The 23,697-nt window shown below is 41.3% G+C and overlaps 1 protein-coding gene across 1 annotated transcript; it reads left to right on the forward strand.

Annotated features, from left to right (window-relative positions):
- The first annotated feature begins 494 nt into the window (after positions 1-494).
- htr1d (5-hydroxytryptamine (serotonin) receptor 1D, G protein-coupled) lies at positions 495-23,306 on the forward strand. The gene is made up of 2 exons (XM_020642679.3): positions 495-1,287; positions 20,824-23,306. The coding sequence occupies exon 2, from the start codon at positions 21,604-21,606 to the stop codon at positions 22,765-22,767; it is 1,164 nt and encodes a 387-aa protein (XP_020498335.1). The 5' UTR covers positions 495-1,287; positions 20,824-21,603; the 3' UTR covers positions 22,768-23,306.
- The last annotated feature ends 391 nt before the right edge of the window (positions 23,307-23,697 follow it).

A 23,697-nucleotide genomic window follows, 5' to 3' on the forward strand; every position in this document is an offset into this window, starting at 1 on the left:
CAGCAGCGTAGCATCCTGTATCATGACAGTGTTGGAGTAATGTGTGTGGACAGGGGTTTTTAGAAATCATGAAATTTTGATAAAACTGATGCGTGCGAGTTTACAGCTCAGCACTGCTGATGGAGCAGATTTAAACAGAAAACAAGCAGAAAATAGAGCAGAGTAAGTTCAGCTTACAAACCTCACTGTAAGCACAGAGAATTGACTGGGACTGCTTTGAGTCAGGCTGATCACTGCGGATCACATTGACATTTGACACTCTTTAAATCTCCTCTGGGACAGTGTTTGAGACTTATCAGACTTGTTGGGGAGCTGTCCCCTCTAAAGTCAGGATGGAAAAAAACTAAAACGGATCTGGATTATTTAAGAACTCAGAAGGAATAAATCAGAAATAAAAAATATCTTGAGATGAATAAGAAAATATTTAAAATGTTCTTTAAAATGATCCATGAATTCAGCTTTATTAGTAAGTGACCTCAGACGAAAATACATTTTGTTAGTTTGCTGTGGAACATTTTTTGAACTGACAGCTGCCTCCTCCTGGAAGTTTCTGATCCCGCTGTTGAGAACATCCTACTGTAAACACTAACAGTGCGGAGCGTTAAAGAAATCCACAGAGCTGCTGGAACAACGCGCCTGTAGGCTGTATAGTCGATGTAGTCTTGATTCCCTCACAGTAGTATGTGTGAATCTGCCGCGCAGCCAGTCCCATGAAATCCTCACAGATTCGCAGATTTGAAGCAACTTGTTGACGTTTCTCTCCTCCACTGAAGCGGACCGGATCGCAGGAGCAGGAGCACCGCCAGGAAGCACCCGTGCTTCTCCCCAGAGTGTTTAACTGTTTGGCTGCAGAAGACAAACACACACTGAGCTGCGCCTTCATGGATCAGATGGATGTCCACACTTTTTTTTTTTACACTTTATGGTTGAACTTTGGGGCAAAACAAATCGGTTTTTGAACAAACTGTTTTAATAGAAGCAGGATGACATTAATCGTAGTTTGTGGGACTTTTGATATAGCAGGGTTTGAATGCGTTTGGCTGCTGTGTTCATACACGTACACGCACGCGCCACCTGCTAGTGGAGACGTGAAGCAGCTTCAGCATCTACACCTCCAGAGCCCATCTGCTGGTTCCGTCTGAATGTACCCGGTCTCCTGTTTCATTTGTTTCGTGTTGTTGGACGTGCGTAAAAGAGGGACACTCTGTCTGGATTCTCTGATATCTTCTCTGCTCCGTTTTGTATCGAAGAGGAGGAGAGAGATTCGCCAAATGGAGGTGCAATTTGGTAAGTTTGACGATCTTCCTTTGAACATAACATGACAAACCAGTCCGCGTTTGTTACCATTACGCACGGATCTGAGCGCGCAGAACAGGTTTATTTGTGTGGAAGTCGAAACGGAGTCCACAGTGAAATATAACCTTTTAACTTGCAGAAATACCATTTTTTTTTCACAGGTAGATGTATATGTAACAAATGTGACCGCGTAACAGGGAAAGAAGCAAGTATGAAAATGTCACTTGAGATCACTTTTGATGTCCCGACAGAACTATTCCAGAGGCACAGTTGGAGGGGAACATGTCGACAGCAGACAACAAACAGGACACTGCACATAAGTGTAGATTCACACAAGGACAATATTGGATCCTTGTGGGTGAAGCAAAGGGAGCCTGTTACTGATCGGTCCTGAGGCTGCGAGATACTTGGTTAAAAAACACCACAGGGATGAAACCTGCATAAAGATCCTGACTTATAAGATGAGGTGACAGCTGAAAACAAAATTCTGTCTTCAAAAGGAATGTAATGTTCAATAAAAATGCTTAAAAACGCAAATAATGTTTGAGGTCTTAAATGCAGCTTTGTGGAACTTTACAGATATTTTCTTTTGACAGAATCATTTTGAGAAGACATGAAGGCTGCAATTACTTTTTCTAACATTTCTTGTAAAAGCCGGTTGCTTGTGAGCGTGAGTCTTCAGGCAGTTCAAGGATAAATTAAGCTCATTTAATTGAAAACAAGGGTTAAATTCCTATGTAATGGGCAGGAATGTGCAGTGTCTCTGACATTAACCTGAAAACTAAACGTGTGTTCCTTTAACCCTGCACCCTGCACCCTGTTTTGGTATAAGCAGCTGAATTCATTAAACAAATGTGGGACAGGAGAGTAGAGTTTCATAGTTATACTGATTATAGGTCAACCAGTGAAGCATAGATTCCTTGGGGACATTATTAAACATGCATGTTGCGGTAATGTGGTATGCATGTTGTTTTTAATATCACCCTTGTGTTGTAATTACCTGTAATGATTTATTTTTGTAGTGAATAAGAAATGTTGGAATAACATGAGGAGATGCAATAGAGGTGAGCAGCCTCAGCATTGGTCCATTTAATCCAAATAATCTTTTGACCTTTTTTCTTTGAGCCCTTAAGGTTTTAAGAAACCCATCTTTTCTGGGGTTTTTTAATTCAAGTATGTGAGTAACACGTGAAACACTCTGAAATCAAAGAGATTCAGCATCACTGTGCTCTGATGAAAGGTATTTCTCGGCACACAATGTCCCCTTCAAGAGAGGGGGGTTTTCCTCTCTCGCTCTCACGCTTGCACCTTTCTCTCCCCTCATCCTCTCTCGCTCCGCTCAGGCAAACCTGCTACACACACACACACACACACACACACACACACACACACACACACACACACACATACACGCTCAGATATTCACACACAATCCTGCGCACGTGCATGCTAACTACCAGGGTGTGACGGAAGACGGAAGATTGAATCCACAACCCATTTAAATGACAGAAACACGCATTCACATCCCCTCTGCCTATTTAACAATGTCACTGAATTAAGCGAGTTTGAAACAATGAATATTGGATTATGATACGGCTGAATATGTAATTTTCTGACACAATGGTGGAGGAGTATTCTGCACTCATCTGGGGCACCAGAGAGAGCATATCAGAAAAAAAAAACCTCATTTGTAGCTCATTAGGCACAAGATGAAGTTCTGGTTTAATAATTGATGTAGGAAGAGGCATTTAATGACTGAGGGCTTCACGAGCGCTTCCAGAGAAGAACAGCTCTCTCTAATAATGTCGTTTACATAGAGAATTAAAAATCGCCATTAGTCTCTCTCCATCACTTGCCTGAAGCAATATTGTTCTTTATCCTCCAGAAAATTGAGCTGAAGCTATAATCCTGAACCCTTCCTGATGGCAAAAAGCTTCTCTGGGCTGAAAATCTCTGAGATAAGACAGAAAGAAAGTCAAGAAATTCACTGGCGGCTGTGGCTCAGTTTGTAGAGTCGGTTCGTCTCTTAACTAGAGGGTTGGGGGTTCGATGCAGCTCCTGCAGCCAAATGTCTGACGTGTCCTTGGGCAAGACACTTAACCCCAAGTTGAATATGATTGGAATTAGTTACTGAATAGACTAAATGGTTCTAACAGAAGATGATAATGATGATGACTGGTATGTTCATTGGCAATGCGTTAAAAGTGCTGTCTTAGCCAGGTGTACTCTCAGCAACCGATCGACTGGCTTGGAAAAAAGCGCAACAAGTTAGCGTGAGAAAAAGCATGTGTGGCATGAGAGCGTGACGTTTAAGTCACTTGTGTAATTTTAATTGGCAGTCCTGGTTGAACTTTGTCAATGACATATTAATTTAGACTTTCTGCAGTTGTGTTGGCATTATAAAATGTCTGCATATTAATGTAACAGAGATCTTGTCCTAAGATAAAAGACAAAGAGATGTGAAGTGTGTATTTGAACCTCGTCATGTAGCTAAAGTTAGCTTAGCTAGCTAACTTGTGTAAATCAGTGTACTTCTTGTGATGAAAGATACAACAGAAAACTCAAAGTACTTGGTCTTTTTCGATTCTCTGATTTTTTAAAATTTTCATAATCCAAAACAAAAAAACGCCAACCAAAATTTACATTTTTAGACACTTCAAAACCATTATTAGCTAGCTAGCTAGAGGTGGTAAAAGTCTCCTAGCGGTAGTGGACCAAGTATACAGTTGCTATTTTAAGAAGTCTGTCTTTGTCATCATCTATCTGAAGTGGACTATACTATTGAGAAAAGGATTTTGAGTGGTATATTTTCCACTGTTAGCGAATTGATACAGTAGCTCAAGAGCCTGAGCAACATTAGCAAGGAAAGAAATGACTTGTTGAACGACTTACTATACGTTAAAGTAAAGGGTCCCTGTGAAACAGCAGGTCAAAGCGTCTTCATTGTAATTCACAGGCAGCCGTACCTCATGAATAGCACACATTGTGATCTTTAGCGTGTGACCGTGTAACACATAGAGTCTAATGTATTTGCTGGGGTCTGACACTGCATGACTGGACTTTATTAAAACTGAAACCTGGAGTGGAAACAAGACGCAGATGCATTCAAAAACTCATTTTTCAGACTCTTCTCCAACCCATCGCATACCAAACACACTCAAACCCTTTGAGTTAAGCTAACACAGTGTTTTGCTTTTCATTGTTTGGACTGTACTGTTTACAGTAGCGCAGCATGTGAGTAGCAGCCTCACAGCTGAGCAGATGGCGAGGCAGCGTCCGTGAAGAACACTACAGCACTGCTGTAATTCACCACACTACAGTAATATCTTTGTTTTGAAGTTTTAGAGCGGGCTTTATCTCAGTGACAGGACTTGTCAATATTGGGATTATCGCCAGGAGCTACTAGCAGTGCAATGATGAAGACGAGAGCCACTCTTTTTATTTGTTCAACTGCTGATATAGGAAAGAGCAAACAGTGGTTCGACAAACTTAACGTCTAAAAGTCAATAAAAGCATCACACGGTGTGACAGTCTGTGGCGATTCTGGAGTCTGTTGGGGGGCCCGAGGCAAAAATCCAGATAGAGGGCCCTTTCAACCAGCATTCATCAACATTATGAGATAGATGATCTGACACCAACGAAAGAAATGTGAACATGTTTATATTTTTTCCAAAGTTCAGAATCATCATAATCTAACAATTGTCAAAGTGCAACAAGAGTGAATGTTGTCAGATGGGGGGACCCTTTAGGGAGGTTTCCTATACTGTCGATGCAAACTTTGGGGCGGCTGTGGATCAGTTGTTAGAGTCCGTTGCCAGAAGGTCGAGGGTTCAATCCCCAGCTCCTGCAGACACTCAACACTCAACCCCAAGTTGCTCCCCCTGCTTTGTTGGTTGCGTGTGAATGTTTAAGAACGGGATTTGTTACTTCTGATTGTCACTCACATTGCAGCCTCTGCCATCGGGGTAGTTGGCAGATTCACAGGTCTAGACCCAGGACAATCGACAGGATATGATCCTTCCATTAGATCAATCATCAGTGGCATCCAGAACTGGAAACAGTCACTGGTAGAGTTTTGACTAAGAATCGTCATGATCCTTAATGACAGCCAGCGTTTCAGTGTAGCTGGATAAACATGTTATTAAGGTTAGGATAAAGGCAGGCTAACATGAAGCAGGACAATCCCTTAGATGAACAGAAGGCTTAACGAGCAGCTAAGATGAAGGCATGTGATGCAGAGTGTTCAAAAGGAAACGCTATAGAGAGATACTGTAAATGATGAGACTTTAGAGATAAGACTCAAATGAGACCAAGAGTTACATGAAAACAGTGACTCATTGCAGAAAGATAGAAAGGCAGGAACAAGTGCCGTAACAGAGAGAGAAAGATAGAATTGTGTATACAACATGTTTGTTTCATGCTCTGCTGATCATCAGACATCGGGTTGGTAAGAAGTCAGCCAAGAGGAGACTTGGAAGCTGCTGTTATCACGGTTGAGATTTCCCTCCCAATGCACAGGAGATTACTCTGCTGAAGTCCCGCTCAGACACAAAAGCCCAGAAATGCCCCCCCCCCAAAAAAACATCCAGGATGTCTCGCAGTGAAAGCACCCTAACAGGAAGATGAATGAGCAGAGGGCGACATTACACATTTTTACAAAATGTTTTGAAATTTAGTCGAGAAAATATCACAAATCAAATTGAAATCTTGGTTATTTATTTCGAACAGGCTGCTACTAACTGATGTATAAATTCTTCATGAAGGTAATTGTCTCAAAGCCGATATTCTTTATTAGGTCTGAAAAAAATCTGAAAAAAATGCAAGTTTTCCATTTATATGAACAATATTCAAAATTAAGAGTTTATGCTCGATAAAGGAGGCTTTCATTTGTTTTCCAGCTCGTACAAGATTTGCATATAAAACACTTCTGAGTACAAATGATGATGAACAAATAAGTTTCTGCATTTGGCTGAGTGTTCTCAAATTGAGATGAAAATAAAGAAAAACTGCAACAAAAGTAAAATGGAAACAAGATGCAAATAAATCAATAGGCACATGGCTTTTGAACAAAGCTAAAACAACCTCGATGAACAAAAATGGGACGCAGACGAAAAATAAATGATATATTTGGTAGCAGTGACTCACTCCCATGATTCCCCGCCAGCCTCAACTCATCTTTTGTTCTTGTTTTGATTGAGAGCCCCCTGGTGGCTGAATTTACATACTTTGTGTTGAATTAATTGATTTGAGATTAGTTAAAATTTTGTGGGAAAATTGCACATTTGAATGGAAAACTTGCTCATGTAAAAATGTTGCTATACATTATACAGGGATAATATTGCACTTTGCCAGTAAACGTGAATACACGCATCTCAACATGTGCACTGACTCGACCCAATCCAGTCTTTATTTTCTAGTTTTCTTAAAATCCTTCATCAATTCCCCCCGTCAATGTTTATCCTGCTGAGTTTCTCTTCACTCTGGAATTAAAGCTTTACTGAAAACTGACACTGTATCAATGGTAATCCCATCGGATTAACAGCCAGGATTATTTACGGGGGAGTGGACTCAGAGGAAGACTGACTTGTTATTTGTAACTGGAAGACTCCTTTCTCTCACTCTATCTCTCTTTCTCATGCTATCATCATTTATACACCAGCTGAGGGGACATAACATTTTATTCAACTGTCTCAGAGAAATGTTAATCACGCTTCGTTTTCATCCTGGATGATTTCACCTCAGTGTGTTTGTTTGCTTTGATCACATTTATGCCGCATTCCTCAGCTTCACCCTTTTCTGCTCTTAGACCCTTTCACCCCACTTACCTATTCCTTCTGCAATATCCTTCTGTATTTTCATTTCCGTATATCTCAGTCTCGGGCCTATCAACACTCAGGATACCCATATAATTAGTGCTGATTCCTGCTGATGAAAAACCATAATTATAGCTCATGGTAACTCATGACTCAGGTATTAAAAGGACTATAGGGGTTTACATCACAGTATGAACAAGCCTGCATTCCTCACCCTCACAGCAGCAGCTTTGCCACTCAGACCATTAGTGGTCAGTGTTTCCAGTCTGACTGCTCGTCGAAAGGTGCCTGTTTCCATTACTTAAAGCCAGTTGTGGAGGGAGGGAGGGCGCTGTCTGCATCCACCAAGAGTCTTGTCATGTGTTGACTGAAAGAGAGAAAATGTTGGGAGGATGGAGAATAACACCTGATAGAAGAGAAGCATCTGTACTGTAACATTCACCTTGATTTGCTCAATATCTGTTACAGGCATGCTGCAGCATTTACTTTAAAATGACCTGATTTGATTTCGGTGCTTAGGAGACATGCGCCTCACATTCTTCTTAACACAATATCTCAGCGACACCCGAAGGGAATTTTATTACATCTGGTTTATTTCTTATTCCGTATTCATTGGTAGTGAGGCCATGCATAATCAATTAGAGGACAATCTCCCCTGGCTCTACCCGTGACAGATGATCTCTGGTATTATCTTTCTCCTGTAATCGATTGAGGTGCATCCTCCTTTGTTTGTTGTAAGCCTTCTTGTGCTGCTGTTTTGATTCAGGGGTAATGTATTTTATCAAATATTTGAATACACAAATATACCCCATTCCTCCCTTTTAATCTACAGTCCGCTGATAGAAGTGAGCTGTAACCTGACTGGCTATAGCTGAGGCATCAAAGCTGATGTGAATTTGTAATCATCATGGTTGTAGGGGTGAAATAGTTCAAAGAACTCAAAGTTCAGTTCATACCCGGTTCTGGGGTCATGGTTCAGTAGCAGTTCAGCTCCACAGGAAGAAGCAACAAAAAGTCCTGGTTGCATATTTGTAGATTTCTCTAACTTATTTAGAGCGGAGAGGAGAGAAAGTTACAGTTTGTTCTTTCTTGTGCTTTTTTTAGGACTACCTGTGCTGGTTGGTACAGCCTGTAGTGGATTCAACTTTAAGCAAAAAAAGTAGAGGCAGATAAAACAAACTGATGCAAAGTTAAAAAGCAACACAGAAATAAATAATAAACATCTCCTGATTTGAAAATATATAATACATCCACGATTCACTACCCCAAATGATGGAGGATTATAGTTTCAATAATGCATTTAAGTTCTCAAGTAAACATTTGAGAAAGTACCAGTTTCAGCTTTAGAACTAAACTTGTATGTTATTTGACACTGGAACGAGGATGGAGGAGTCAATAGAAAGCACTGGTTTGAAATGTGTAATTGCTTCGGTCTTGTCTCTTTTGTTTAGCACACACATTGACATATAAAAGAGGTTTCAAAGTCTCCAATATCTTTTCTGGGATTAGATTTCGGACGTTCTCTGAACACAAGATTGTTTTCACTTGTTAAAGTTGCCCATTGAGGTAATTGACAGCCCATTTTCTCTGTTAGAAACTTGACTCTAATTATGTTTTCCGACCGTAAGACTCAAGATGTCAGGTTCTTTTTTATCTTAAAAATGAGCTTCTGCACAATTCCTGTGAGGTCCTGCGATGCTTGATGCATACGTCCAGAATAATTGACAGCTAAGTCAATATGTTATCTGCATGAGATTTACATCTGTCTGTGGCCCTTATCAACAAGACTTTTCTTTCAATTGTAAAAGTATAAAAGTTTGGAAAAGATGCAAAAAAAACCCCCACATTTGACTTAATTTATAGTAACACCTCCGCCATACTGAAGCCTCCACTCTCCTCCAGTGACACACCTCCAACATCCCTCGAGTTTGCACGTATAGAATGCACCTTAATTAAGCACCATTACCATTACATGTCAAGTGGCTAATGTCAGCGCTCATTAGCTAGCTTCCACATTGCATGTAAATTAAACAGAATGACCTTCAGCTGAAAACGATTCTGTGACTTCCAAATAAGCAGTGAGTATGTTCTTATTTTTTTCTCTAGTCCTTGACTAAAACAGATTTATACACAAGGCCGTCCCAGCCATGTAAACACAGCCCACACAACAACACAGCCAGTGGGACTTGTGCTTCTCACTCATTGTCATAAATGAGAGAGACATCAGGATAGTGGATTTCTTCTGTATTTATGTGTAAAATGTTGCATATTCTTCCTTTTATGTAAGATACATTTTTGTGCAGAATGATTGCATTTCACAGAGCATTACTTAGGCCCAAAATGCACAGGACAATCATCTGAAATCCAAAAAAAAACACACAGAAGTGTGTGTTCTTGGCACAGACAATGCAGTGGGTTGAGAAGATTGTTCACAAGCTGCTTGAGATCAAATCGGCCCACATGTTCGTCTCTGCTGGGATCTCTCTTCACACCAGATCATCTGGTTCTGCTAAAGCTGTACAGAATCATCTCTCACTGCTGCAGTTCATCAGCCTCACAACATGTACGGTGCTGCAGTGCTCACTCCATCCATGCTCTAATGTCAGCATGCATGCTCACCCTCAGCCAGACTAGTGCTAATGTTTCATTTCACCGCTATGTTGATGACACTCTACTATTTCTCTGGTAAAACTCAGCCTCTGTCATCATTTTAGTCTAACTAGTATACAAGTCCAAAAATGTTCACATTTCCCGAGAACCTTGTTATTCATCGTGTCCTATTATATGCCCTATTTGATGCACCTCAGAAATACAGGAAAACTGTAAAACACCACACATTTCATTGACTTGTTTCATAAACTTGAATGGTGGTTTACAGGTTGTACGTTGTGTTTTGTGTTGCACATCTGTCTTCTTGATCTTGCACTGCTTGCTAAACCTTGTCATCTCTCCCTGGCGCGTTTACATAGAGACGCGAGCTTGTTTGAATAAAAAAATAGTATTGAGTTTGGTGCATTTTGGCATGTCTGCTTGTAAGCTTAATTTTTAAAAATCCGTTTTTTTCAGCGCCACCTTTGCTCTTTTGATTGCATCGCCTCTTGACTTTCTTTGGCGGGGGGATCAACCGATGTCAAGGCAAAACGTTATAGCATAGTCGGACACGGACCTCCTCAACCAATCCTAATGTTTGGCTCTTTGGAGAATATTACTGTCTATTTGATGTGTTACCTTGACCATTTTATGTTAATGCAAACAAGGCTGTGGTTGCAGTGGGGCAGAACTCTTATTTTACATCTTCAGAGTTATAAATTGCCTAACGTCTTAATATTTTATGATCTCTCTTTAGTTTGCATTATCAGCAATTATAAGCACTGAGAGACTGTTAGGAAACTGATGCAATTTTGAAAAGCTGCTGAATGCAAACCTTTCAAGTGATTTCAACATAATGACCACATAATTATTAAAGATGGATACTAATATACGATGTGGGTTGATTTAGCAGTTTATATATCTATAATGGGTTTACTTTTTCAACATACAAATGAGTAGAAAACAGACTTAGACATTCGGTTGTTTTGATCTAACCGTACAGTTATTTATGCTCTTTGTGCTAAGTGGTTTGTATTAGAGCTTTCCCTTTTTGTATTTCTATGATGTTTATCACTTCAGTCAGCACAGACTCCAGGTTCATATAATAACCATTACAAGTCTACTGTACAACATTGACTTGACATAGAGCAGGCTCTCGGGACACAGTAGACGGCCCAGAGCTACTCTACAGTCTGTCTCCACTTTACAGCACTGCTCAGCACTGCCTGCCTTCACCTGTCTGTACTCTGTAACTTTTAAAGACTGTGCTTTGTCAGCAGGAGAGCAGGGGTTGTGTATTACTGCCTCCTTCTCAGTGCACATTTTAAATGATGGCTTAAATATTGTATCTTTTATGATGACGTGAGGCACATGAAGTAAATCTTTATTTGGGTGTATGACCAGCAGATCGTGGTGATTTCTATCATTTTGGATGGATAATTATCTCAATAATGAAGAAACGTTGAAAGGGCGCTCTGGCAGTTTGAGTTGAATGAAATGTAAGACTGAAAATGGGAAGTTAATGTGAGTTAGACTGTACAATAACTCTGAATAGGTAGTCAGCTTAAATAACACAACCTTTGTTTCACATGAGAACTGATAATTTTATGTTGGATATAAAGTAAGTTATAGATAAAATGGTTTTATTGTCATCTCCCAAAGGACAGCAGTACACATAAACTGTGTAGAGTGCACACACCATTAAATCATTCAGAACATTCATATAGCATGGATCTGAGCAGTTAGCAACATAGGTTATAAAGATAATAATAGAGAGCAATCATATGAAATAACATGTTTTCCTGAAGCAATCATCCTGTAAATTTACTGCCTCTAACTGGAATAAAAGATGTGTGATACAGTATATGATAGCTGGCCCTCAGGGCCCTGAATCAAAGGCCAGATATTAGCAGCTCTAACTTGGTGACTGTAGTGAGTGTGAGGTTTCTTCACTGTTATCTTTGACCTTTGTGAATACAAATAAATTTGATATGTTGTTTCTGTTGTATCTTCCCATCAGAGTTTCTGTAGTGAGCCGTGTTGTTTATGATATTCACCAGGCTTTAGGGTGCTATTTCAAATGTGTGTCGGTTAACACAAAAGCTCCTGAGCTTCCTGATAAAAAAAAAAAATCATTTCATTTGTCGACACAGAAAACAGCAGTGGGCTAAGCACACAGCCTTGTGGTGCGCCATTGCTTAGAAAAGCATAATCAAAACTCTTTAAGCTGAGCTTGGGTATGAGACACGATAGTTTAATGGAGGTACAAGAGTATGAATTGTTTGTTAAGTATTTGTAGCTCTTGTCTGTGAAGAAACATTTAAAGAAAGAAGGTATCCAGGCTTCAATGTGTTTGGGTTGTAAATATTGCAAATTCCTTTCGTTTGTAGTGGATGGAAAAAATATTGGATCTGATAATTTATGTGAAAGATGGCAGAACTTGTTTTTAATTCAGCTAGAAAAATGCAACGAATGGACAATGTCAGGTGCTCTTAAATGTAGTGGAAAGACTTGTTGAGTCTGTTCACTGCTGTGATCTTGCACAGGATAAGAGTTCCTAAAATGTATGTTTTACTTTGTTTATTCACAACTCACCCCAGATTTAAAGCAAATCCATATTTGTCCTTTCTATTCCTCTTCTCTCCTCCTCTCACACACATACATATATTTTCACACAGCCGGCTGTGACAGATTATATCTGCATCAGCTCTTCCCAGGCCCACTCTCTAAGAAGAGCCTCTCAGGTGTCCTAGATCTGCACTGGACCAGTTTCACTTTCTATTGGTCATGTACATATAGTGAGGAGTATATAACTGTGAAGAGGATAGAAGCATTGGTGGGAAGGTTGTGTCTGCAGTAGGAGGCTATGAAAGTTTATTTTAGGAAGTCATGAGTACTGCAAAAAATATGTTATGAACCACATTCAGTCTGCAACGTACCCTTAATTCATTGCACAACATTAAGCAGCTGAAAAGAGGGAAACATTGTCCTGTTAATAACAATCTCTTCCTTATCTATCTGCTTACAGAGGAGCTAATATTATCCTTCCAGTCACTTTAATGAGTCCCACGTTAGTACCCAGAGGTTTGAGCAGACCACTGTCACTGCATCGCTTGTAACTCTCTTACAGCCTCTCTGCACTTCATTTGCTCACACAGGAGTCAGTCTCCATAAATCAATAAATCTGTAAAGCCCCTTTAGTGTCCCCCAGCGTTCCTGCGAGGATTCATTTGTATTTTATGTACGTCCTTGCTTACATTTGTTTGTGTAAGTGTGTGCATGTGTGTGTGTGTTTGTCTTTGTCTTTGTGTGTGTGGGTGGATAGTTGGACGGTGGTGGAGTTGGTTCATGTATGTGTGTAGTACATGGGCAGGATTGTGCACACATGCAGCCCACGCAGTTTGAGAATAACACCCACTCGCCATGCTCCAAGGCACCCACAAACAAAGACCAGATAAATCCCCTCGAGATATCATTTGTTAGCTATTTCCTGAATTGCAGCAAAACATGCCGGCATGTTGCAATTCACACACTGGCCATTCAAAAAAATAAAATGTATTTCCATTATTCTGCACTGCAATCAGTTTTACTGTATATGCATTGACTATCTCCCCACCATCTGCATTTAATGTATTTACCACATCTTTTTTCCTGCACCCAAAGTCATGTTAACTATTTGAATGAATGAATGAATGAAACCTTTATTGCCCCTAGGGGAATTTGGCTTGCATTTAATCATACGTGTAGAATTTTATGACAATGTTTACATTAAAATATCTAAATTCATTAAAAATTAGCTAAACCTATGTTATTTTGTTGAGTACTTGCATTATCTCAAATATTTCCAAATGTTATCAAAACGAGAGAAATCCTTCACTTTATGGTTGTATCGGGATGTGTCTTGACATGGCGGCTGCCACGATGAGCCGCCGGACAGAATGTTTATCGTTGCCGTGGAAACACAGGATGTTACGTCAAAGATTGCTACATAAGGAAGCTGGAATTGCTACTGAAAACTGCTGTACTGTTGTTGTATGTGCTGCTCTGATAAAAACGTCATGTAAATTATACTTTTATTTATGGACCGACAGTCACACACTAGCTTGATGCTTGCTCACTTCGCAACCCTAACACCCCTAACCCTAACCCTAACCCTTCCTATTGCTAATGGCATACTAACTGTTGAGTTAGTAGGCAGCATGTATATTTTGAGTATGTAGAAGGCAGTATGTGATTGACCTCACCATGCGTCTCGTTAACCCCTGAGTGTCTGCATATTTTATCCATGGTGTCCTCCCTCCTGTTGCCATATCGTTGCATTTTCCCTTGTATTACCTCGTCCTAGTATTCTTTCTCAGTCAGTCCTTGTGTATGACTCTTGCCTGCTTTTTTGACCCTGCCTCTTACCTGCTCCTCTGGATTTGTTTGCTTGTTTTTTTGGACTGCCTGTGTAGCAAACCGGACTGTAAATAAACCTGCCTTTATGTGCTCTGCTCTGTGGAAGTCTTGCATTTGAATCATTTTAGTGTCCTTGTGTCAATAGTTTCATTTTCCCTGCCCGGCTATTTATAATTTTAGTATCAGTATGGGGGCATCGCTTACTTCATTGTAAAAATGTTTTTCTGTTGCTGAATCAAATAACAGTAAGCTGGACTGCATACTGAATCGAATGCTGGGCAAAATGAGCCAAATACTTTGGCAGTGCATGCTTGGCTGTTGAACAGTAAAATAATTCAGCTCATCCACTTGAATCAATTGGACAATAAATATATATTTGGAAGCCAAGGGCTAAGGTTTGCATAGTTGGCTTTGTGGATTTATCTCTGGATTATATTTGTTGTTAACTTAGCCTTAAAGGCAGGGTTGGTAACTTTCTCCAGATACACTTTTTAAGATTTGGGTTGAAATTTTCTTTAGGTTATGACAGAATAACTCATGTGCTCTGAAAAAGGAATGAAGAAAGTCTTTAGCAGTTGTAAGCCTGTAAAAACTTCAACCAATGTCTGCCACGAGGTACCAATTTGATGAACCAATCAGACGCCTCCTCCCTTCTCGAGCAACGGTGCGGTGCATGTAAGTGAGGGGCGTGGCTTCTGAGGGAGCACTGAGGGAATGCTACTTTCAAAATCATGCTAGTTTTCAAAAATGACTAACCCTGCCTTTAAATTCATATAAGTATCGTGTAGATGCTTTCTTGATCATGTTTGTTGTTCTTTACCATTTCAAATTACTTTTGTTTAGTTCAACATCTTTTTAGATTAAAGTAAATTCTCCAAAAAATATAAACATGTCATAGCTTCTTAGCTTTTCAGGCTGTTTAAAGTCCCATCATCTTAAATCACTAAGTCGGTGCAATCTGTAAGTGGTCAGAGAGACGAGACCCATGCAGGGAAATAACAGCACTTATGTTGTTATTGTGGGTACACTGTGATAAGCCCCCCGTAAGCACACTCAACACACACAGCACATGCAGTCACACGTAATTGAGGTCCCTCCAAAAGACTGTGTTTGTGTTATCAAGATGAAAACACCTGAAATTATTCATTTTAAACAACACAAGCACCAGTCGACGACATTACCAGGCAGACATACTTGTTTCAGTGATTACTTTAATTGAATGTTCACATGGGTATATCTCTGCTGCATATCTCTTTATCACTGGCCACAGTGGCAACAGGCATGGTTTTGGAGCTGTTGTTTCGAGCTTCATTAGTGTGTCATCAGCGTATAAATATGTATCACATACACAGAACAGCAGAGTAAAAGTTTGCAAATAAATTGCAGCCACAAATGCTTGATGATACAGTCAGTAGCTTTTTTCCGAAAAAAGAAAAAATACTTTTACAAAAGTAATGGCGCTCAATCCTCACTTATGTGTCTCTGTACATGTGCGGTAGAGACTGTGTCTGCAGGGATCCTGTCCTCTGCTTGGATAATGGTGTCTTTGGTTTGTTTTGGTTGATTCTGGAGGTTTCTTGGTTGGGGGCTAGTGCGTTTCCCCCAGCAAATGACAGTACGCAAGAGAGTCTAAGAGGGGATACAGACATGGGGCATGATTCAAACAGGCGATATGACAGACACAGCAGCAAAGAATAGAAAATATATTCACAGTGAGGTGAAATGCCAAGCAGATGAAGCTTGTTCCAAAACAAGTGTGAACCTTGTGTTGGCTTTCACCTGCCGATGCAGAGTTGGCCTGCTGTCTGTTGGACAGGCCGGTGCCAAACACCGGAGATTAGCTCATGCTAGTGTGCAGTAGCTTGCAGTGTAGGTACAAGCATTAATGTACACACTATGTCCTGCAGTGCGTGTGCACTTCTGGGGCCAATCAGCCCAGGAGGAGGGGCCCAGTTTAAATGTTGTGTTTACAAGCTGCAACAGACATTTCCACTGACTCCACCTTTAAAGTAATGAATGTGGGTGTGATGCTAATGACTGAAGGAGCCTCACATAAGCATATATGCAAGTCTAAAGGCTCATTTATTCTTTATTTTGGACTGAGAAGCTTTACAAATCAATTTGAGATGGTTAAGGATAGGGGATGAAAAATATCAGATGAAATTAGGAACTTTTATTTTGTCTGATCTGATGGGGGGAAAACAGATTCTTGTTGGGCTTACAATAGACTGCTCCCATGACTCCTCCTTCATCATTCCTCGTTTATCAGCTAACCAATCCCATACCTTCCTCTTCATTGATGTTCTACCCCCCACCCACCTTAAAGACAGCTCAAAGTACATCCCTGTGCTCACCTACCGTTTCGAGTAAACAGCAGACATTAGCTGAAAGCAGCGGTAGCGACAGCTCCACCTCCTCCAAGTTAAATCAATTATCCTTTTTTTTCCCTGCAGGGCCACGCGCTGGTCTCATGGTCTGCCGGGTTCAGAGGGGTTTAACTGTTTCACCAGACCAACAAACAGGCTGCGTACAAGCTGCAGCATCTGCTTGGATTTGGTCCCAGACAGGATGAATTGAATTTGTAGCCGACAAAGCAGGGCTGCTAAATGAATATTCTGAGATTCCTCATTGATGATATGGCTTTGTCTCACATCCTTTCTTAAAGTTTTCTGCGATATCAACGATAAATGCTTGTTTCATCATTTCAGACTGAGCCATGCCTCGTTGTATTAGATCTTCAATTTCAGAGCCAGATGTAGATGCTAACAATTTCACACAAATGGTACACCGCCCAAATTAGACGAGGCCTGTTCCTGATTGAAAATCTTTTCCTCTCGTTCGTTCATTCATTATGAGCCTCATTATCTTATTTGGTTGTGATCCAGACCCTGCAGAGACCGGCCTAGTCTTTGACTTGTTCGATGTGTAAACGGATAAGCTCGTCTGCCATCCATCACACATGCTGCTGTATGCATGTGTTTGGGAAATGATGTTCACTGTGGAACATAGAGCAGCATGTCAGCGTGACACACAGACAAGAAAAGGAACAAGCTGATGCTGACATGCTTTGTGAATACTACAACACAAGGACAGAGCATCATTACCTCTCTGTGTGCTTATCAATCTAGTCTCCAGTGAAGCAGTGAAGTGGGACTGTACAGTATAGCCAGACTGTGGAATGCTTCATCCATCAGTAGTTACAGCTATCTCTAATAGATCTACACGGGATGTTTTGCTTCACATGTCCACGTGAAGCAAAAAAAAAAAAAAAACTATGATAAGAGCTTCAAAGGGCAGCTCCACATATTTTTTTCTTTAAATTAATTTTGGTTTCCTTGTCTTTAGGAGGACCACACAGTGTGTAAAAAACTGCTTTTTTGGAGTTAGCTGAAGCTCTTATCATGGTGATGTGTTCGGGGGTTATCCGTGATGTTGCTATGTGTTTCTACTGTAGGCCTGGGCGATATGACTAAGATGTCATCACGATAAAAAATGTCACATCAGTCGATGTCGATAATTATCACGACTAGTGCAGTGTCCGTTCAGAATGTGTTTGTTTGTTATTTCTTTGGTGAGAACTTGGCTGGTGAGGACTGGTTAGGGGCAACGTGTAGTCCTAGTGAGGAAAGGGATTTCATCCGACTTTTGTTGATGGCGGTTAGCTAACGTGTTCCTAAAGAACATTTCCTCGGACGAGTCTCCTTCTGCGCGTGCGCCGTGTGTACTGTTTCCGCTCGTCTCCTGTTGCCAGTGAGTTTTGATTCCGTCGTGTAAAAAACGATTTAAAATGTTTCAGCAACAATTTGAGCTCATCTAAACTTCACAATCAACACTGCACTTCCCTGAGTCCACGGCAACACACCCGCTAAGTCTGACGTCCATCGGACCAATGATTGAGTAGAAACTAACAAACACACAGACACACAAACACACACATACACAGATTCTGGGATTTATAGATTAATGTCAAATCATTATTTTTTTCAAATTGAAAGTCTGATTTTTGCTTCTCAGTGAAAGTGGAAGAAATCCGATTGTTAATGGTGGTTTAATTATTCTTTATTGTCAGAACATGATGAACTATAATTAAAGAGACGAACATCTCACAATCATAAGCTCAGTGCACGGAGCTGGAAAACGCTGATATGACAGTTTGCTGCTGGGGAGTAACACAGTTTACTCGCCCGCTGCTTGCTGAGGTTGGGACGTTTGGTCATGTCTTTCCTTCGCCGTGTTCTAACGGGGGATATTGTTTCAAATGCTGGAAAAGGTTTGTAGAGTTCTTCTGGTGTAATGGAAGTTTTAAATCTTTCAAACATTTGTTCTATTTTAGTGAAAAAAATTACATTACGATAATTATCGTTGTTGTTTTATTGTCCCAGCTTACGGTATGTGTAGCCTAACTGAAGCCTGCATTACACAACTTTGAGTCCAGAAAATAGACTTAGTAACACACAACAGGTTGATAACCCTAAAGAAATGAGTTTTATAGTCGAAAATACTTAAGCGTGAACCAAAATCTGGAGGAAGAAGTGAACTTTTTTCTTACTCATCAATGCTTCTCAGTAGTTATCCTGTAAAATGTGAAAAACAAACTGGAAACACAGCTGCTCCCACACTGTCTCCGACCATTACACAGTAACGATACTGAGCTATATCTGTCCTGCAGCATTATTAAAATTCATAAAAGCTGCAGTGCAGATCAGCAGGGCTCAGTTCGACCGGCGTTTGTGCGTCTCAGTGTGTGTGTGTGGATGTTCAGCACGTGTTTGCCTGGGTGGACTCTGGACTCTGGACTCAGTGCCTTTTTCCTTTGCTGTTCAAGAATATGTCTTTGATGTAGGGATCAATATCAGGAATCTATATCATCAGGCCATTTGAATGTCCTGTTGCAGGATGAAACACTGGGGGTAAAGAAAATGTGTTTGAAAGACGTGAGGAAGCTTTCTGTTGGTTTTCTGCTCTCACGTAGTCGGACGTTAAGAAGATGAAACAAACACTGAAGTTGCACTTTTTAACCGTCAAATCTCCCGTATGTTGGACGTAGCAGTGTATTGGATAATCAAAGCACAATATTTCAGTTCTTTTTTATCCCAGAGGTTGGCAAACAAACACAGTCATGCTCTCCTGAGAGGCTGCAAATGAATGGCTAAAACAGACAAGATTGTTTTTCATCTACTGTTTAATATAATATAATTATTGTCACCAACCAAGCACAGTAATCCCTCCTGAGAGCCAGGCTGCCAATCAACACTTCATTTAATCAAGAATTTTTTTGAGAGTCGCACATCGGGAAAAGGCGAGGAAAAAAAAAAGTCAGCCCTGACACTCATAATGTTCCGGTGGAAGGAGGCGTTCACTGTGACAAAAAAGCAAACATGTGTAATTACTTTGGCAGACACTGATGTTTGTTTTTCAGCAGCTTTTTTGTGTCTTCATAATTCCAACATCACTTCATCGCTTACTGATGTGTGAAATGCAAAACGGTCCTGAGGAAATAATGAACCTCCGTGTAAATCTATTCACACAACATCATTTTGTCATCCTAATCCATCTCTTTTAGCTGCAAAAAAAAAACATGCTTGGTTAAAAAAAATATTTTTCATAGGCGTAAAGAAATGCACATATGCATAACAAATAGTAGACTACATTACAGAAAAAGATTAACACTTCATCTCAATGTTCCCCTCTGACAGGACTGTGGGTTGTGATATAGTGAAGAGGTTTCACAGCTGATGAGTCTATTAAATATGACACTTAATGTATGTTTTTCCTGTTTCCTCTGAATTTAAAGTGGACAGTGTGAGTTCTGCTGCTGTTAAATAATAAATGAAAGCACATCTCACGTAGAGATTGTTGGGCCGGCCGGAGGGGAGGGGGAAGACTAATGCGTTGATTAACAGTCTTCTCCAGTCCTCCTTCCCCACTGGGACCTGAAGCCACATTATCACATTCACTTCCTTTCATTGTACATGAAAAGGGAGTCAGCTCGTCATCCTGTCATGACTTTTTTTTTCTCTGTCTTCTCTGACCTGGAAGCAACATGGGAAGTTTCTCTTCTCTGCTGCGATCATTGATTTTTTTTTAATGCGGAATTTTTGCGCTTTAGACCGGCTAACTGGTCTAGCCTCATCAAGACCCTCCACCAACTTCATCATGAGAATCCCTACACAACGTTCTTCTATTTTTCAACCAATTAGAGTTATTTAATGAAAAGATTGTACACTTTGGACCTCAGATTGAACAAAACATGTGACAGAACTAAGAAAAGGAAAAAAAAAAAACAAACGGGGAGAAAGAACACTGAAAACGGCTGCGCGACCCACTTTTGGGTCCCAAACCACAACTTGAAAACCACTGCTTTAGATGTAAAGTTTCAATTAATGACTCATCTTTTGGAATTTTAGCTGTCAAGGATGGATCATCTTGTACTCAGTGTGATTTCAAAGCAAACAGGTGATGACTTTGTGAAATGTTAAAAATGTTTTTTTCCTGGAGATTTTGTTAAAAATTCAAACGATGGCTTGAGGCGTGTGGGTGTCGAGTCTGTGTACGGAGTCATTCTGATACATTAACACGTCGAGATGGAGATTACGGGTTGATCATTTACTCTCCTTTAAGTGCAGGGTTTGTCATGTGGGTGTTTTGCTCAGCGTGGGGGATGGAAGCATGTTTAAGTTGAATACAACTAATCTTCCTATTTGTCATTCTCGTTCTTTCCACTTAGGATGAAGATAATGCAGAGGACACGTCATGAGAACGGGGACAGGGATAAGCCAACACGCGAGCATTCAACAGAGGGAACTTTCAGCAAACTTTCATAAAACTGACAAAAACTGCATGGACATCCACAAGCTGGATGATTTTCTTCGCCTCTCTTTGATGTGGATGTAACTTTTTTAGTTCAGGCTTTCCAAAGTTGTAAAAAATCAGACAAGGAAACATCAAGTTTGGCCCCCCCAAAATATTAAAGGCTTCACATGGGCTTGAAAAGAGATAAGAGAGAGAGACAACAAGCCAAACCTTGTGTATCTGTCGTCATCTTCTTCCTACACGTGGCTCCCCGCTCGGCTTTATTGAAAAGGAGGAGCCCATTAACGCATCTGAAAGATAGGAAAGGCACGGTCTGAAGGTGTTGCTGCCTGCTGTCTGCTGGTTGGAGATGAGATAAGAGAACTGGGGAAGAGAGAGAAAAGACGTGGCCAGTCTGACCGGAGCTGAATACCAATTAGGATTCTTGTCTCCCTGCAGCAACAAAAGTGAGGCGACTCAATATCGGAGGGAAGCAAAATGGTCCAATTAGCCGGCTTCAATTACAGGAGCATTTTGCGGAGAACTGAAATGATGGAGTAAAATGTTTTTGCTAAAGGTGGATGTGAAATCAAAATTGCAATACAAAGGATGGGAAATAATGAAGGATGATGACAGACAAGCTTTAGCCTGAGCTGATCCATGTGCAGTCTAAGCTAACGATGTTCAGGCTGCTCTGAAAAGAAGTTTGAAGGCAATGATGGAGCTGGATAACAGCTCGCTGGATTTCTTCACCAGCAACTTCACAGAGATGCCCGACAACGCGACGGCCCCACCGTGGAGCGAGGCGACGCTGCTCGGCCTCCAGATCTCCCTCTCCGCAATCTTAGCGCTCGTCACCCTGGCCACCGTGCTTTCGAACGCCTTCGTCATCGCCACCATCTTCCTGACCCGGAAGCTCCACACGCCCGCCAACTTCCTGATCGGCTCCCTCGCCGTCACGGACCTGCTCGTGTCGATCCTAGTCATGCCGATTAGCATCCTGTACACCGTTAGCAAGACCTGGTCGCTGGGGCAGATCGTGTGCGACATCTGGTTGTCGTCCGACATCACTTTCTGCACCGCCTCCATCTTGCACCTGTGCGTCATCGCGCTGGACCGCTACTGGGCGATCACCGACGCTCTGGAGTACTCGAAACGCCGCACCATGCGCCGGGCGGCGGTCATGGTCGGCGTAGTGTGGGTGATCTCGATATCGATCTCCATGCCTCCTCTCTTCTGGCGGCAGGCCAAAGCCCACGAGGAGGTGACAGAGTGCATGGTGAACACAGATCAGATCTCGTACACCCTCTACTCCACCTTCGGCGCCTTCTACGTGCCGACGGTGCTCCTCATCATCCTGTACGGACGCATCTACGTGGCGGCCCGCTCCCGCATCTTCAAGACGCCGTCCTCCGGGAAACGTTTCACAACCGCGCAGCTCATCCAGACCTCTGCTGGCTCGTCTCTCTGTTCTCTTAATTCTGCCTCCAACCAGGAAGCACACCTACACGCTCTGGCAGCAGGAGGAGGAGGAGGAGGAGGAGGAGGAGGTGGGACACCGCTGTTCATGAATAGTGTGAAAGTGAAGCTGGCAGACAGCGTGTTGGAGAGGAAGAGGCTGTGCGCGGCCCGGGAGAGGAAGGCGACCAAGACGCTGGGCATCATCTTGGGCGCGTTCATCGTCTGTTGGCTGCCGTTCTTTGTGGGCACGCTGGTCTTGGCCATTTGTAAAGAGTGCTGGTTCGACCCGTTGCTCTTTGATATATTCACCTGGCTGGGGTACCTGAACTCCCTCATCAACCCTGTGATCTACACCGCGTTCAACGACGAGTTCAAACAGGCCTTCCAGAAACTCGTCAAGTTCAGGCGATTCTCTTAAGACAAAAACTTCTCAGAGGATTAAAAACTCTTAAAACTCGTAAAAAGACGAACGAAACAGAAGATATTTACGATAATGAAAAGTGCTGTACACTTTAATGTCCCATCTTGTAAACACATGCTAGCTGTGATTTATTTTTTGACATCAAACAGCTCTGTGCCATAGCTCTTTAGATTCTTACAGCATATCCTATTGAGACTCCTGCATGCATGTCTAAGAAAGGGGAAAAAATCTTGACCCCCCCCCCCCCCCCCCCTAAATTGTTGAAGTCACCTTAAAAGAGAAAGAAGATTTAAAGTTTATTTTTTTGTCACTGCTGCTGTGATTCCACGGACTAAAGCAAAACCATTTATAAAGAACCAGGATTTGGTGTTTAACTGTACATAAGGGAACAAACTCAGAGTGATGAGATTTGCTCCAGTGACAATGAAAAGCCATGAAATATATATGTCGTCTTAATCTCTGTGTCATTCTGTAAACTGCTGCTCTTTTCTGATGTTTCTGTGGTACAGTAAAGTACTTAGAACAATGAAAACAAAGAGACTCAGTTACACTCTCTCCGTATGCAATTGTATTTTAAAGTGTGTGCGTGCGTGTGTAAAGTTGTTACTTCACTGTAATTTATGCAGGTTTTGAGGATTTTGAAGATTGTCGAGTGTTTGACATTTATACACGCTGTCCTCGAGTGAGGCTCGTCTCGTCATTTCAGAGACTGAAATGGAAACAACATCTGCACTCTGAATTTTAACTAACACCTCGCTGAGCCTGTCGTGTCATGGCAACAAATCAATCCTTACAAAAATTCTTATTAAATGATGTGCTGAAGAAAAGTTTAAGGTAGAGGGGGGCGAGGGAAGTACGGGGAGTTTATGTCCAGGTTAGTGAGGGGCAAACGGAGAATGATTCTTTTTTATTTTTTATAAAGCAGAT

The sequence above is a fragment of the Labrus bergylta genome, chromosome 18 (assembly GCF_963930695.1).
Source record: "Labrus bergylta chromosome 18, fLabBer1.1, whole genome shotgun sequence".
Lineage (NCBI taxonomy): Eukaryota > Metazoa > Chordata > Actinopteri > Labriformes > Labridae > Labrus > Labrus bergylta.